This window comes from Aythya marila (genome assembly GCF_965140915.1).
Source record: "Aythya marila genome assembly, chromosome: 4".
NCBI lineage: Eukaryota > Metazoa > Chordata > Aves > Anseriformes > Anatidae > Aythya > Aythya marila.
In genome coordinates this window covers 28,743,011-28,760,622 of record NC_139045.1, presented here as the reverse complement: position 1 = coordinate 28,760,622, position 17,612 = coordinate 28,743,011, and the positions used below count along the sequence as shown (strand labels likewise).

The 17,612-nt window shown below is 38.0% G+C and overlaps 1 protein-coding gene across 1 annotated transcript in view; it reads right to left on the bottom strand.

Annotated features, from left to right (window-relative positions):
• The window catches only part of FSTL5 (follistatin like 5), a gene marked incomplete at its 3' end in the record, with an annotated part of 350,355 nt that overhangs the window by 108,558 nt on the left and 224,185 nt on the right, over positions 1 to 17,612 (bottom strand). The window contains exons 5-6 of the mRNA XM_082758605.1: positions 14,906 to 15,102; positions 1,431 to 1,551 (exon numbers count right to left, since the gene is read on the bottom strand). Of these exons, the coding sequence (XP_082614731.1) occupies positions 1,431 to 1,551; positions 14,906 to 15,102 (318 nt within the window). The remainder of the gene's footprint in view (positions 1 to 1,430; positions 1,552 to 14,905; positions 15,103 to 17,612) is intronic.

The window sequence follows — 17,612 nt, the reverse complement described above, 5'->3', positions numbered from 1 at the left end:
ATTTGGATTATTTAGATTGCTTTTTCTACATGTTTGAAAGTGTCAGAGCTGGTCAAAAATCATCATTCCCATACTGTACAAAATTATCACTTAATAATTATAATACCTGAAATCATAATTTTGGGCTATGATGTTAAAATATTTAAATACCAAAAGAAAATTCTGGAAAAACAAAACAAAACAAAACAAAACAAAACAAAAACAGTTTTTGTTGAAATAAATCTTTTCAACATTCCTAAGTTGTTTTATTAAAGAAAATGGACATGTTTAATTCTTAAGTTTGATTTTTAATTGAGGAGGTGCTTTAATGGTGGAAGATGTGATGCGAGTGCTTCTTACCTATCCTTCCTTACATGGATCTATTTCCCACCGATAGTAATTCTCTGTATTCTGATAGAGGCTTGCCATTGCTAGTGACAGATAACAGCAACCACACCTATGGACTGGAGCTGTCACGGTCACTTTGTGTTTGGCTTGGCTTGTGTGGAGTGCTTGGGTTCAGCTTGACCAGATAGCTATCATTTAATTTGTTTTAATTTTGTTTCACTTTGTATGCTTTTACAGCAATATGTAATTTTTGTTAATACTTTTGACGTAGATTGGAAGGACTAAAATCAAACTCTCTCAAGACCAAATGCAGTAACTAGAGCTAATTTTTTAGCTTTACTGAAAGAGTATTTGTTGTGCCATAATTACAGATACTAATGGTATTCCACATTCCTTTGGCTATTGGGCACACAATGAACTGGAAACTTTTTGAGGTTTAATTTTCAAACCATGTTATGAATACATGGACAATCTGTTAAAAAGCTTTATATAGAGAAATGAATGTTGGACTACAAATCATCTTAATTCTCTCTTCTACGCACTATCACATTGACCTATACTCCAGTGGCTTCGTTAAGGTATCCATATGTACTGTATTAATTTGTCTCAGTCAAAGTGGCAAAGAACAAGCACCCGGCAAAACTACACCACAAATCTGTACCTCTCTGGGAGTCCTGCGAAGACTGAGAGCACCGAATTGAAGTAGTGCATTTGTTGCTGGGTTCATCAGAAATGGTTTTATCATCAGTTATAAAGAAAGGGTACAGGGATGTGTTCTACCTTTTTCAGTGCTATAGCAATGTTCTGACTGCACTAGTTTTCACTTGTGCACAACACAGATTTTTCAATGCATGTTGGCGTTGAGAAAGATTATCTACGAATTCTCCATTACCAAAATACCTCAGAAATCAGGACACTAATGGATCTCTTATTGATTTCTGCTAAGGAGTTCTCTACAGTATCATGACTGCTAAATTATACCCATTGTTTAAGTACAGCCTCTTGATGTATCAAAATCTAAAAATAAAAAAAATACCATTTTAGAAAGATAAAGCAAGAAATAGAAAAAACTGAAAGAAGAATAGGCTAATCTTTGTACTTACGAAAAGCTCTATAGAATTCTTCCAGACCTAGGTGCTTGTCACTATTATAATCATCGTATTTCAGCAAATCGAACAGAGAGCAGTCAGACAGATCCTTGCCAAGCTCATCCCGTTTTATTACCTGACAAGAAAATTATAACCATGAAATTACATTTGAGCTTTTAGAATTCTCTGGTATAATTAATTGTTTCTAATAATCATTTAATAGATCATTTTAAGGTTGCTGTGGGGCAATGAACTGCAACTGTGTAAAGTCAGGAATGTCCAGATACTTTGTAATTATTTATTGCTGTTTTAAAAGTTAATACCTTTAGGACAGACTCGCTGAGATTAACCAAAAGTTTTTAGAATGCGTAGAGAACATATATAATGTGGCTAGACAGAAACACTATAAAGACACTCTGAATGATAAAGATGATTTTACTTGAGACGTATATGAATGCTGATTAAGGAACGTTCAAATATCCATGAGAGAATAATTTCCCAAGTATACACGGCACAATGTCTTTTTCTTCTGAGTAATTCCTAACCACAAAAAACAATTAAGACATTTTCAAAATTAACTAAAATAAACTCTGATTACCCTACTAATTGTATCAGATTCTTAGAGGCTTTTGAGAAGCCTATTATCTTCTCAAGGACCTGTTATAGAAGTAGTTGACCTGAAAAGACCCCTGTTTCTCTATGGGGGCACATCCACTTTGTAAACAGATCATAATTAACAGCTACTAGAGTTTAACTCAAATGAACTTCACCCAGAGAAATGTTCTTTAAGCGATGCACCAATTAGATTTTAAGTCTGCATGTGCTGTAGATGTCTACCTGGGCTATATCCAAAGAATTCTGAAGATTTATTTATTATCTTAAATATTTAGAATTTTAATTTTACATGGTGTATGTATAAAAAAACATTTTCACATAACTGAAAGAACCAAACCTAATGCAGCTCCTCCTAATGGCTGCACAGTTTCAAGTTTCATACCAGACATGGAAAAATGAAAGTGAATATGGTTCATTCATTTATAAAATAATTACTCCTCCAGCCCTCTATATGTCTCCCCCCCAAAACCTGCAAAACCATTATATTTGTATTATTATATGATAGCTTCTGAAAAGCAAGGAATACAGAGGCTTTTATGTTTCAGTTGCTCTGCAAAGGATTCAGCAGGAATAGAAAGGAATAGATTCAGTTATTATTCATGTAAATAGAAAATTTCTAAACATGAAAGAGAACAAAAGGAGAATCACAGTGAAAAAAGGACACAAACATTAATTTAAAAGCATTATAAAATACAATAACCTTGCTAACACATTAGAAAGCATGAAAACCATTCTTACAGATAAGAAAAATTGCCATGAAAACACCTTTAGTTATTATTAATGAAAGATGCATGCTATGCTACCTGAACATTGGCACTAGCTACTTTTCTCATCCTTTAACAGCCTGTTTATTAGGTTTACATCAAACTGAATTAAAAAATAAATGAAATTGTGTAGATCTTACAGCTGCTACATAAAGGACAAAATGGGAAAAATTAATAACTAAGTCCATTGTTACTTTTTTTTCCCAAACAAGCAGTACTAAAGATACAGCAGTGTGTGTTGAGAACTTCACTGTGAAAAATCTTTGAGCTTTCAAGCTACAGAATGTGCTTAAAATCACAGCTGGTTCATGAAAACAAAACATTTCTGGTGAGAAGCACCGTGTCTTTACTTTTTTTTTCCTCCTATAAAAGCTAGTCTGAAGTTGTTAAAAACAAGTATTCCCATTAGATTCAGTTGGGATTAAACCTTACACCTTGTGGTATAATAAAACGTGTTGTTGCAGCCCACCAACACTTACCTTTAACACTGTACTGTATTGTGGTTTAATTGAATATTAGGTTCTGTCCTTTGAGCTAAAAACTGTATCGTGATACTTTTCATTTAATAATTGTTCAATTTTATTTTTAAAATAACATTTATATTTTTAAAATAACAGTAACAGTATAAAATAATTATTAATAACAAAAATTCCTTAAAAGATTAGCCAGAATATTTGAGATATTTCCAATAATTATACTATAGATGGCTATGTTTTTTTTCTGGCATTTAAGTCTCATCTCTAGCAAGACCATCATTTTGATTACAGATATGAGATTGGTTTATATACAATTATGTTTACATTAGCAATACACTTCGGGGATTTTTTTGGAAACTTCACTCAGTTTTGATCAATATATAGATCCCCTCCAATATATCCATAAGGACATATTTTAAAAGGTGAAGAAGTGATTTCATATCATGATTGGTCTTATTTAACTGTCATTTGCTGCTAAGAGCGTAGTTCTAATTCTTGCCTTATAGGAATTCTCCTGTGGCAGATCCAGCCATTTCCTGGCTCCACAGGTGATCAGGATGATCAGATCAACTAACTCTCTGATTAAAACCAAAATGCATCTTGACGAGTTTTGGTTGATTGGTTGTTTTTTTTTTTCTCCTTCTATCACAAGAGATATATTACAGAGCATTACATTACATTAACATGTTGGGATTTGGATTTCGAAAAGAGAAATTGGAATTACTCATTTCAGTCTGAAACTGTAGTTTGATAAGATTGACTGTCATTTGAAATTGCAACCTACATGAGACATTAGCAGAGCAAAGCTTACTACTTACTGAGGTATTAGCAAACAAAAAACGTGTTTAGGAACTTAGGTTAGCGCCAAGTATTTTAAAATCAGCAGAACCAAACTGCCTGCTCTCAGGAGTCCCTAACTCACCATCTTTTTCTTGTTGACATTACCTTTTAATAAATGTTCACTTATCAGTAAGATTCCATAAGGTGGGACATAAAATGACAGCACAAAAAAAAAAAAAATCAAACAGGGCAAGAAAAATTATCAGTAGCAGTTCAAGAAATAAACAGTAGAATTCACAAGTGAAGACTGAATATTTTTTATATTTCTAAATGCTGTCCCAACATAGTTTTTTTAACACCACATTCTAAGAAATACAGCAAAATTTTTCATTTCAAAACATTTTCATTTTGTTTCACTTATGTTAGGGATTTAATTTACAAAGGTACCTTGCTAAACATAAAAGCTTCTTGAATGTAATTTTAATTTCACACTCTATATCATTACAAGAAGAAAATAATAATATTGTGCAATACCAATAATGCACATATTGAATAAATAAAAATGTCAGTAATTGCAAAACCTGAATAATAGGTGTCACTAAGGAATCATTTATGCTGAAAGAATCCAGTGGGATTTTGAAGATCCAAAAATTCATCCCAATTCTTTTTGATAATTTAAAAATAAATAAATAAAGACAGATGGTATATACTGGTGAGGTGAATAATAATGAAGAGAAGGACAGTGCAGCATATGGAATGAAATGGATCACATGGTTAGATGTTTTCAGGGAAAGGATCTATGATTTCACAGAGCCAAATGTAAGGTCATTCTTCTAAAAACAAGAACCTAGACATAGACTTAATGAGCATAAATGTACCCTGGAAAGCAGATGAATGATTTTTATCTGAAAATGAGTGGCCATTTGCCGAGGCGATCGGCTCCGGGGCAGACGCGTTCTGCAGCGGAGCGGGGGATCGGGCCAGGCAGGGCTAATTTTTTCCGGCATCGAGCCTACTTGAGGGAGCCGCCAGGACCCGGCAGCCCTCGTGAGGGAGGCTGACGAGGCGTAGGCGGAGCCAGCAGCGCCCCCTCCCCGGCCGTTCAAAAGCAGCCTCTAGGGAGCGTGAGCGACCAGGAGCACGGCGACCAGGGCGGGCAAACAGGGCGTGGCGCGTCAGAAGGGAGTGGCGCGGCAGTTAGCGCGGCAGTTCGCGCAGGAAGGGCAGAGCGCTCCCCCTACACACAAACAACACCTCGTTAACAACAGCTGTAACTAGGCGATAATGGTCGCCACCAGGCACGGCGCGCTCTCCAGAAAGTCGGTACACACGCAGACCGACTACCCGTTAAAAAATGCCGCAGTTCAGGTCACCGGATGCAAGGAGTGTCTGAGCCTGTTGCTGCCATCGGCGGGAGGCAGAGAATCTGCGTGTGTGAGGTGCGAGCAGGTGGATGACCTGGTCTGCATGGTGGCGGAGCTCAAGAAGGAGGTGGAGAGGTTGAGGGCCATCAGGGAGTGTGAGCGGGAGATAGACTTCTGGAGTAACTCCCTGCAGGGCCTCAAGGGGAGGTGCCGAGGTGAGACTCCTCAAATGGGGGCGGACCCCCCGCCCTGTCCCGGTCGGGCAGAGGGAGGGGATCTGGGAGCTGAGGAGGAATGGAAACAGGTCCCTGCTCGACATCGCAGGCGATGCTCTCTCCTTCCGGCCCCACCTTCCCAGGTGCCCTTACACAACAGGTTTGAGGCCCTAGAGATTGAGAGGCCGGTGTGTGAGGAAGAGGTAGCAAATGTTCCCAGGAGGATGCCTGGGGCGAGGAGGTCGACTCTGCGCCTCAGGACTGCCTCCACCAAGAAAGACAGGAGGGTTATTGTTGTTGGTGACTCGATTCTTAGGGGAACAGAGGGCCCTATTTGTCGGCCTGACCCTACCCGTAGGGAAGTCTGCTGTCTCCCTGGGGCCAGGGTCAGGGACGTTGCCAGGAAGCTTCCTAACCTGGTACGCCCCTCTGACTATTACCCCCTTTTGATAGTCCAGGCGGGCAGTGATAACATCGAAGAGGGAAGCCTCAAGGCTATCAAAAGGGACTTTAGGGGACTGGGTCGGTTAGTGGATGGAGCGGGAGTGCAGGTGGTGTTTTCGTCCATCCCTATGGTGGCAGGGAGGGGTTCAGAGAGGACACGGAAAGCCCACCTGTTAAACACGTGGCTCCGGGGCTGGTGCCAACGCAGAAATCTTGGGTTTTTTGATCATGGGGCACTTTACTCAGCACCTGGCCTGATGGCCGCAGATGGGTCCCTATCTTTTAGGGGAAAAAGGATCCTGGGCCAGAAGCTGGCAGGGCTCATTGAGAGGGCTTTAAACTAGGTAGGAAGGGGGATGGGGCTGAGGCTAGGATTGTTGGGGCTGTGCCAGGGGGAACGATGGAAAGGCCGGAGGATAAGGCAATGGCCCAGCTGAAGTGCATCTACACCAATGCACGCAGCATGGGTAACAAACAGGAAGAGCTGGAAGCCATCGTGCGGCAGGCAGGCTACGACTTGGTTGCCATCACGGAGACGTGGTGGGACCAGTCTCATGACTGGAGTGCTGCAATGCCTGGCTATAAGCTCTATAGAAGGGACAGGCAGCATAGAAGGGGTGGTGGTGTGGCTCTCTATATTAGAGAGTCTTTCGAGGTTGTAGAACTCGAGGCTGGGAATGACAAGGTCGAGTCCCTTTGGGTTAGGATCGGCAGGGACAACAAGGCTAGTGTCCTGGTCGGGGTCTGCTATAGACCGCCGAACCAGGATGAGGAGACGGATGAGGAATTCTACAGGCAGCTGACAGAGGTTGCAAAATCATCAGCTCTTGTACTCGTGGGGGACTTCAACTTCCCTGACATATCCTGGAAGCACAACACAGCCCAAGAAAGCAGTCTAGGAGGTTTCTGGAGAGCGTGGAAGATAGCTTCCTGACGCAGCTGGTTAGTGAACCTACCAGGGGTGGTGCCCCGCTAGACCTTCTCTTCACAAACAGAGAAGGACTGGTGGAGGACGTGATCGTCGGGAGCTGTCTTGGGCAGAGTGACCACGCAATGGTGGAGTTCACTATTCTTGGCGAGGCCAGGAAGGGGACCAGTAAAACCGCTGTATTGGACTTCCGGAGGGCTGACTTTGAGCTGCTCAGGACACTAGTTGGTGGAGTCCCTTGGGAGGTGGTTCTGAAGGGCAGAGGAGTCCAGGAAGGCTGGGCGCTCTTCAAGAGGGAAGTCTTAATGGCGCAGGAACGGTCTGTCCCCACGTGCCCAAAGACGAGCTGGCGGGGAAGAAGACCGGCCTGGCTCAACAGAGAATTGTGGCTTGATCTTAGGAGGAAAAAGAGGGTTTATAAGCTTTGGAAAAGTGGGCAGGCCACTAAGGAGGACTTTAAAGAAGTAGCGAGGCTGTGGAGGGACAAAATTAGGAAGGCCAAAGCTCATCTGGAGCTCAATCTGGCTACTGCCGTTAAAGATAACAAAAAACGTTTCTATAAATACATCAACACAAAAAGGAGGACTAAGGAGAATCTCCATCCTTTACTGGATGCAGGGGGAAACTTAGTTACAAGAGATGAGGAAAAGGCGGAGGTGCTCAATGCCTTCTTTGCCTCAGTCTTTAGCGGCAATACCGGATGTTCTCTGGATACTCAGTACCCTGAGCTGGTGGAAGGGGATGGGGAGCAGGATGTGGCCCTCATTATCCATGAAGAACTGGTTGGTGACCTGCTACGGCACTTAGATGTGCACAAGTCGATGGGGCCGGATGGGATCCACCCAAGGGTACTGAGGGAACTGGCAGAGGGGCTGGCCAAGCCACTGTCCATCATTTATCAACAGTCCTGGCTATCGGGGGAGGTCCCAATCGACTGGCGGCTAGCAAAAATGACGCCCATCTACAAGAAGGGCCGGAGGGCAGACCCGGGAAACTACAGGCCTGTCAGTTTGACCTCAGTGCCAGGAAAGCTCATGGAGCAGATCCTCCTGAGAGTCATCACGCAGCACTTGCAGGGCAAGCAGGCGATCAGGCCCAGTCAGCATGGCTTTATGAAAGGCAGGTCATGCCTGACGAACCTGATCTCCTTCTATGACAAAGTGACGCGCTGGGTGGATGAGGGAAAGGCTGTGGATGTGGTCTACCTTGACTTCAGCAAGGCTTTTGACACCGTTTCCCACAGCATTCTCCTCAAGAAACTGGCTGCTCATGGCTTGGACTGGCGTACGCTTTGTTGGGTTAGAAACTGGCTGGATAGCCGGGCCCAAAGAGTCGTGGTGAATGGAGCCAAGTCCAGTTGGAGGCCAGTCACTAGTGGCGTCCCCCAGGGCTCGGTGCTGGGGCCGGTCCTCTTTAATATCTTCATCGATGATCTGGACGAGGGCATCGAGTGCACCCTCAGTAAGTTCGCAGATGACACCAAGTTAGGTGCGTGTGTCGATCTGCTTGAGGGTAGGAAAGCTCTGCAGGAGGATCTGGATAGGCTGCACCGATGGGCTGAGGTCAACTGCATGAAGTTCAACAAGGCCAAGTGCCGGGTCCTGCACCTGGGGCGCAATAACCCCAAGCAGAGCTACAGGCTGGGAGAGGAATGGTTGGAAAGCTGCCAGGCAGAGAAGGACCTGGGAGTGATGGTGGATAGTCGGCTGAATATGAGCCAGCAGTGTGCTCAGGTGGCCAAGAAGGCCAACAGCATCCTGGCTTGTATCAGGAACAGCGTGACCAGCAGGGCTAGGGAGGTGATCGTCCCCCTGTACTCAGCTCTGGTGAGGCCGCACCTCAAATACTGTGTTCAGTTTTGGGCCCCTCGCTACAAGAAGGACATTGAGGTGCTTGAGCGGGTGCAGAGAAGGGCGACGAAGCTGGTGAGGGGCCTGGAGAACAAGTCCTACGAGGAGCGGCTGAGGGAGCTGGGCTTGTTCAGCCTGGAGAAGAGGAGGCTCAGGGGTGACCTTATCGCTCTTTTTAGGTACCTCAAGGGAGGCTGTAGCGAGGTGGGGGTTGGCCTGTTCTCCCACGTGCCTGGTGACAGGACGAGGGGGAATGGGCTAAAGTTGAGCCAGGGGAGTTTTAGGTTAGATGTTAGGAAGAACTTCACTGAAAGGGTTGTGAGGCATTGGAACAGGCTGCCCAGGGAAGTGGTGGAGTCACCATCCCTGGAAGTCTTCAAAAGACGTTTAGATGTAGAGCTTAGGGATATGGTTTAGTGGAGGGCTGTTAGCGTTAGGTTGGAGGTTGGACTCGATGACCTTGAGGTCTCTTCCAACCTAGAAAATTCTGTGATTCTGTGATTTGCTGTGGATAAGGCAGTCTCATAAATTCGAGGATCATTCTGTAGCCTAAGCCAGCAGTATGATCTTTGGAAATGTAGCAAGGTAACTGGAGGTAGAAAGGCAATTTTTGCATTTGTGTGTTCCAGTTGTGGGAACAGTGCTAAAACGCAACAGTCAGTTTTCTCTTGCACAGATTAAATTTACGGTAAAGAAGCTAGAATGGAACTTTTCAAGTTAGAAATGATCCAAAAAAGTAACTCAAAGCTTGATGAAGTCATCAAGGGAGCTGAGAAAAATCAATCTTTATGGTATTGTTTTGTTTTGTTTTTAAAGGGACACTAATGATTGACTGTAGTGTTAAATCTATAGATACTTTTTGAGGAAAGCAGATGAAAAAAAGAATAACATATCTCAAAATAATAATCATCATAATCTGGGCAATTAACCTTAAATCATGGGACCCTTGATGTTTTCGAATCAAGGCTTCACACTTTTCTGTGCACATTTTTTTACTTCAGACAAAATCGAGTTATTTTCTCAATTAAAAGTATAGGATCAATTGAATGAAATTTCATGTCTATGATAAACAAGTTAGATTAGATGACATAACAGTGTTCCTTTAGTTTTAGATTAAATTAACCTTCATCTTTAGAAGAAGGAAAAGTAAAATTTGAGTGAAGTGATTCTTGAGCCAACTCTTTAAACCTTGTCTGTCTACAAATTGGTTAAATTAGATAGTAAAATGATTAGTTACAGAGGGAGTATAGAAACCGGGAAAAAAAAAAAAAAAGGCGAGTCATACTAGAAACAAACTCTTACTATGAAGGTTAAAGCCTGATTAAGATGTTCTGCACAATTTTATGATCGTGCCATACAAGTTGTGCTATACATGGGATTATTTGATTTCAGACTTCAGAGACAAAAATTCATACAAGAGTACGCTCGCAAGCATTTATGCTAGAACATTTTACTTTGCATTTCCATAAAGATAATGGAGTATTTATTTCAATAATAAGAACAGGTAAAAGGTAAAGCAAAACAAAGCAAAATTGTTGCTCTGCTTATGGCTAATTGTGAGACCATTTGTTTTGTAAAAATTGTTATTTTTGTTATTATTTTCCCCCCTCAGATCTCACCACCACAGGGAGCACAGTTTAGGAATTTTAATCTTTGAATGAAAAGATAGAGCATTCAGGCCAGGTCAAATAAAAAATCTGATCTCAAACAACAAATCACCAGTTTGTTAGCAAATATAGTAACTGACACTTGTTGAAGCAAATCTGAGAAAAGAAGGAAATTAAAGGCTTAACAACCGGAAGAAAGTAATTAAAATGTTATCTTACCATTACATTTAATAGCAATTAATGCTGTACTAACTAAACCAATTACATCTATAATTCCTTCAGATTACATTTTTTAAACTGATATATTGTAAACAAGTTGTTTATAGATACAGCTCTACTCAGACTATGTGTTCTACTGAGGTATGACATAGTCTAGATGTTTACAGATAAGTACACCTATCCACACATAACCATAAATACAAGAGTATTTCATTTCCTATTCAAGTATGGTTTTTTGTTGTTTTTTTTTTTTTTTTTTAAAAAACATTTAACATTAAAAGTCTTGAATCGATGCTTTATGTAAAGATCCTACATACACAAACACCAGCCTTGTGTATTTACCTGCAAACAGACGGATATGTGATATATGTGATAATAGTGATTTAAAGGTTCATCACACTTTATAAGAAATCTTTCATATAACCTGTTCTTGAAGCATAGAAGACTAATACATGAAAATGGCATATTTTATCTCACAGTAATAATATAACCATAATCTCCACTTATCATTCCATGAAACAGCGGTGAACTTTGTAGTTTCCTAAGTGTTTCATTTGGTTGTTTATTATCATCATCATTATTTGGTTTGATCTCAATAACTGGAATCAAATGCCACTAAGAAAACATCAAGGTAAAATGCAGAAGTGAGGAAAAATTTTTATTAAAAAAAAATGTAACATCTTTCATTCACAGTATGTTAACCTGGTCAATAAGATAAATGTATTTAAAATTACAGATATTAGTTTGTAAGTAAGGATGCTAATATCTTTCATTGGTGGCATACAGAAAAGGTTTACTGTTCTAAAATGGCAACTCTACCATATGGGAATAATTGCATTCACCACTAGAAGAATATATTTTGTTCCCATGTCTCCTCATATCACTTCTGGTGTTTTTTCTTTTCTGCATAGGCAACAAAAATATATAGCAATCAGGCAGTCTATAGTAACAGAAAAATTGAAGCTCAATTTATAACTCTGTATTACAACACAGTTTGTTTTTGCCTGAGTTGAGAGAATATAAATGAGTTGCTTAACAACTGAATATTCATAGGTAACCATGATTCTCCTATAAAGAATCAATTACCTTACTTTACCTTACTTTATTTTAGATTTATATTCTTTCAAAGAGCTAAAAAAAAAAAAACAAAAACAACGACAACAACAAAAATAAATTGAAAAATCTTTCATGGAACCACCTCGATTTACTAGAAATCTTGTAGATATGACTAGAAAATGTTTACTTAACCTGCCTGGTTAGCCTGCATTATCCCATAGTTTCTCTATCTTCATTGCAGACTACCTTGTTTAACCTTTACACTGTGTAGTGATGTAATAATTATTCTTGAAATACAATTTGGATTTAGACTATACAGCCATAGAAAAAAAAAATCTATCCAGATGGCAAAATTGTTCAAATGAAAGAAAATAAGTAATGGCCTGCCAATTATTAATTTTTTAGATTTATTTTACTTTATTTTTTTATTTTATTTTTATTTTTTTTTACTTTTTCAGTATTTGAAGTTGCTTTCTTTTTTAAAAAAGTAACAATTTTGCTTTTCCTGAAGAGTAGAATTTGTTTCCCTTGCTTCAACATGCAAAGACAAAAACTTTATTATGATTTCTGATCCAAAATGCATCAATACATTTGTAGCATTGGTGTCATAATTTCCAATCTCCAGCTGATTACTTTCCACTTTATATGAGGTAGCATGTCTAGATGGACACATATAACATAATTCCATCAAAGAATTTGCAGTCACTGCACAGGAAAACAGAGGAGATTTAATATTAACAATATTCATTAACAAGTGAAGTTTTAGTTCAATATTAATTTAGAACATAAATTAACCGTAGGACCCCTTTTTTTCTTTAATATAGTATTTGTCATGGTCTCAAAATTATTAGAGTGCAGAAAGGCAGTATTATTTATGATAGACCTGCACACTGCAAAATTTTGGCTGAGGACAACCAATGAAAATTCTTCTACTCCTAATAACATTTTTGAGAGTAAAGCAATGACTCCTATTTTTTCCTCAGGAAGTACCAAGACCTTTCAAACATTTTACCCCCTACACTGGAAAAAGAGACAGATACGTGGTAAAATGTAGTCATCTTCTCAGGAAAGTTAATGGGTCCAGCATTCTCTCAGTGCCTGGGACCACTATCATTTTATAAATCGCTAACTTCTGGACTGAGTCTTCTTTTTCCTTTCCTCCTCCCTATAGCAAGTCCAATGTTTAGAAATACTTCACATATATTAAGGCCAGAAGAGAGCAAGAATATAATCCCACTTGACACTAGGAAAAAAAAAGTAATGCTTTACCAAACTTTCATTCAATAAGAACAAAAAGCATTTGGTTGGCTGAACCGGAGCAAAATAAACATGTCAAGTTTTCAACAATCACTAATAATGCCCTGAAAAACAGCACATTTAATTTGAAGATATTACACCAAATTCTTTTCATCTGCTTTCTTGTTTTGAGTCTTTGGACAGAACAGAGTCACATGTTTAGTTTGTTATCCAAAACTGTGCAGGCTAAAAACCCCATCAGAGAAAGGCTAAAATTTACGAATACTGAGATTACAGAGGAGCTGGGGCTTAACTGCAAAGCTGAACACTATTATGGATATCAAAGGTGATTCAGTGTTTCCTTTTATCATACGAGTGGGAGACAAAGGTTTGCAGTTGAAACTTCTGCTATCAAGAAGGCTTCAAGAGAAATGTGTTCATTTAATTTTCATTTTGTTCAAAATGACTGAAGAATGATTTCTGAGGGCAACAGGTTAGCTCTTTGTGTCTCATCAAAACATACAATAACAAACCACACAGCATGAACAATGAATTTATTTTACATTATTCTTTGAATTGAATAATTTGATGTTCTGCTATGAATTTTAGCAAAAAGAACAAAGTTCCATGACTGGGGTTTAAGGCCGTTTGACCAGTTTCCATGCTGGTGAAAAATCATTACTATACAGATGCCATTATAAATTAATTTTATAGAAGTGCATGGAGAATGTATGCATAACTCGATTGAAAACACCACAATGGAAGATTTTTGTTTTTTAACTAAGGTTGGCATAAAGAAAGAAATAAGAGGCAAAGTTTATGTAGAGAATCATAATTTCTTTTTCTTTATATATACACCTATAAATCATGCAAAAAAAAGTTTTTGATACTGACCTTCAGTAGTAGTACTTTAGTCCTGTTCCTCTACTGGAAACATTACGGTTCACTAATACTTAGATAATGGATTTCTAGTGGTAAAAGTATCCAGCTATTTTCCAGTAGTTACAGTAGCCATATGGGGACTATGGCAAAGAAGCCAAACTACTTTCAAGTGGTACAATAGAGAATGATCTAAAATTCAGTTTCTTTATATTACCAAACAATACACCAATTACTGTAACTTTCTATTTCAAGAGTTAATGGTACATACCTATATGTATTAAATGTAATTTGTACATCTATATCTGTGATTACTATGTATCTATGTATGCTATATATTTATGTAGTATAAGAAGTATCATTTGTAAAATATATAAAGGCACCAATTTCTCTTAAAAGCAGAAGTTCTGAAAGATTTTTTCTATGGCTGCCTAGTATTTGATACATTAATATGGCTAGATTTTTCAAAAATGGATTTCTACACTACAAAATACATTCACTATAACAACACTTAGTAGTTAGCTCTTTTGGATTGACTATAACTAGTGCTGCTATGATTTCTGGAACAACAATTATTGGTGTAAATCTTTAGTTAGTTAATAAAGCTTGCTGTTTAGAGACACATGAACTCTATTCAAAACTGATACTGTATTTCTTCAGCGCTAATTTTTTTTACTACTTGCATAAAGCAGTAATACCCATTTAGCATTACAGAAATACTTTAAAACAACTTTTTTCTTTTTTTTACTGCTAAAATACAGTTGAATTTTATGATAGCATACAGTAGACAATAAAACATTTCACGGCCAAAGCAACCTACAGTGTTTGTATCCCCATGTATATTTTAAAGCACTGTATTCAAGTTTCTCAATGATTACCACAGAATTCCTGAATAATTCACTTTTTTCCAAAATTCTTGAATTAAGTTTTCCACTTCAAAGATTCTTACATATTTTCTAAAGTGAAAGCATACTGAGACATAATATTCCACGTATAAGTTTGGACAAAAGCAAACAAATATCTACCACGACTAATGGAAACAAAATCTAAATCTTACCTGAGATAATTCATTTGTGTCCACAAGTCCATTGCTGTCTGAATCAAAATAATTAAACATTTGATCTACAAGAATCTTCTTTAAAGCCATTTTCTCATCAATGTGTTTATCTTCTGATTGAGCAACGTATCTCCGACTTTGTAGATCCAATAACATATTTTTGACTTTAGTGTATTCAGTAGGTTTGCATTTATCACCTGAAAAGGAAACACACAACACAAGGTTGTTTTGAATTTGATTTCTTAGAAAGAGCTTAAATGAAAAAAAATTAAAAAAAAAAATAAGAAGAAGAGAGTATTAACTTCTTGGAACACCAACAGGGTTGCTTTATGAGGCAAATATTTTATTTGTTCTGTAGTGGTTTGGTCCATAAAATTTCTTTATCTGATCTTCAGATTAAGGCCAAAAATGACTGCAGTTCTAGACACTGTTTATTTTTCTGTGTAGGGCAATTAAGGAAAGTCATAAAGAAGGGAGTATCTAAAGATTTTGTAAAATGTTACCTTTGTTAATGCATTTTATGTAAACATTCCTAATACCTCAAAAACTGAAAATATTATAAGAAATCATACATTTCAAATAATGTATTTCCTAACAACATTTGACTTCAGAAAGTAGAAATTACACTTGAGTGCTCATAAACTAGATATTTCTTTTCATGTACTGGACATATCAAATTTATATGAACAGAGAATTTGGGATCGCTGGGGAAGAGAAAGGATGTCTATGATAAGATCTAGTTTAGTCTCTTCATTATCAAGTCTTTTTATAAAGTGAAAATTGTTACAACAAATATACTTCATACACTGATTACAGTCAGTAATTACAGTTGCTATTTATTCTAAACCATAACACAACAACTATTTCTGGTATTCTCTTACATCAGATGCTGTATATTTTAAATTGAACATAGATACTGTTTTAGAAATTTTTGTTTTTATTGAGATAACCTTAATACTTCAAAAGGGTTATTAATAAGATCAGATATGTAAATGCAGACCAGCAAAATACGGTTGCCATGTATTTATTGCAGACATTTAGTTGGCTACTACTTGTTATTTCCAAATAGAGAATCCAATGCCACAGTGATATGCTGTGCTGATTAGCAAAGAAAGCTATGTTCCAATTATTTCAGATGATAATGAAAATACAAGTATAAATCAGGAATAAATTTTTACCTCAAACAAATTGTCTACAGAACTGTTTTGTTATATTTTGTTACATTTATGACACCAAAGTTTATTATTTTGGTGTATTTAATGGCATATGCATTATTATGGTGACGGCATCACTACATACCCCCATCACCTTTTCATAAAGTAGACAAAGTTCTTAAATGTTCCTTGCTACCTTACAGTGAGACTCAGATCTAGAAGAGGATGACTCCTATGATTGAAGTTAAATTGCACAGGCAAAATATTCTTAAGAATCCCAACTTCTCTAGGAGATATGTGTATATATATATATATATTTGTTTTCTAAATGTCACTGTCTGATATATAGCTATCTGACAAACCACGCTGTATTAACAGCAAGAAACAAACCCAAGCTGTATTTAACTGACAGCCTAAGCTACACATAGTATTCACAGATTTGCCCTTACCTACCAGAGGCATACAGATTGAGTACATGCAATTTATACGACTACCTTCTATATATCTGCTTTTCAGGGGTCTAGCATAAGAATACTCATTACAGAAATAGAATTATTTCTTAGCTAGTCTCAATCTGTACTGAGCAAACATTGCCATCTGAATGGATGCAGGCTCCAGGGGGTGAGGAGTGAAAAGCACAAAATTTCAGCAGACTTTAGTTTGTTGGTGTTGAACTCCAAAAGACTGAACCAAGAAAGCACGTATCATCTTTGCATTTCCTAGACTGTTGTTTCCTCAAGGAGACAGAGTCTCCAGTGCAACAGAAATCTAACACTACACATGAGATGCTCCCAATTTTATCTATATTCTTGAGAAAAATGTGAACACAAGCTACGTATTAGGTAATACACTGCTCAGAACTAATTACCACATCCAGATTTTATCCCCTGTAAATTATTTTTGATCAAGTGGTTCTCACTATGTGATTCTAAAACTGCAAAGAGGTATTTTTACATTACAAATATGAAACATACATACGTAAAGCTACTTCCTAGTAATATCAATTAAATCCTAGATTTGTTACAATACCTCTGATGAGCCATGAAAGGTCTGAGTTGGAAAAGGAAATGGAAAATCAACTTGAAAAAAAAAGTCATGATCCTTCCCTCCACCTTTTGAGGCATAGAACAATGCCTCTCATTTTAATGATTGATTGAATTGAATATAAACTCACAGCTACGAAGACAGTCAAGATAATATCATATACTTTTTAATGTAGAACATTTGCGTGGATAGCACAGATTCCCACATGAAAAGTGCAAAGAAGCACAAATTTAGAGACAAAAATAAAAATTATAAAGCTTGTGATCATGAAAAGCGTTGTAATAGTCACTTTTCGTACTTTTTACTCAGAGCTTAGTGGTTGTGGAAAAAGTCTGGAAGTTCAATCACAGTCCGCTAAAGACATTTTTATGCACTTTAAACATTCTTTTAGATTTAAAGCTTAATGAATAAATAAACTAATTTATTCTCTCACAGTACCTCTTCAGAGAGAAAATCATTTGTTACGTGTATCCTATATTGAGATAACTTCTTGTTTTACTTTTCCTATT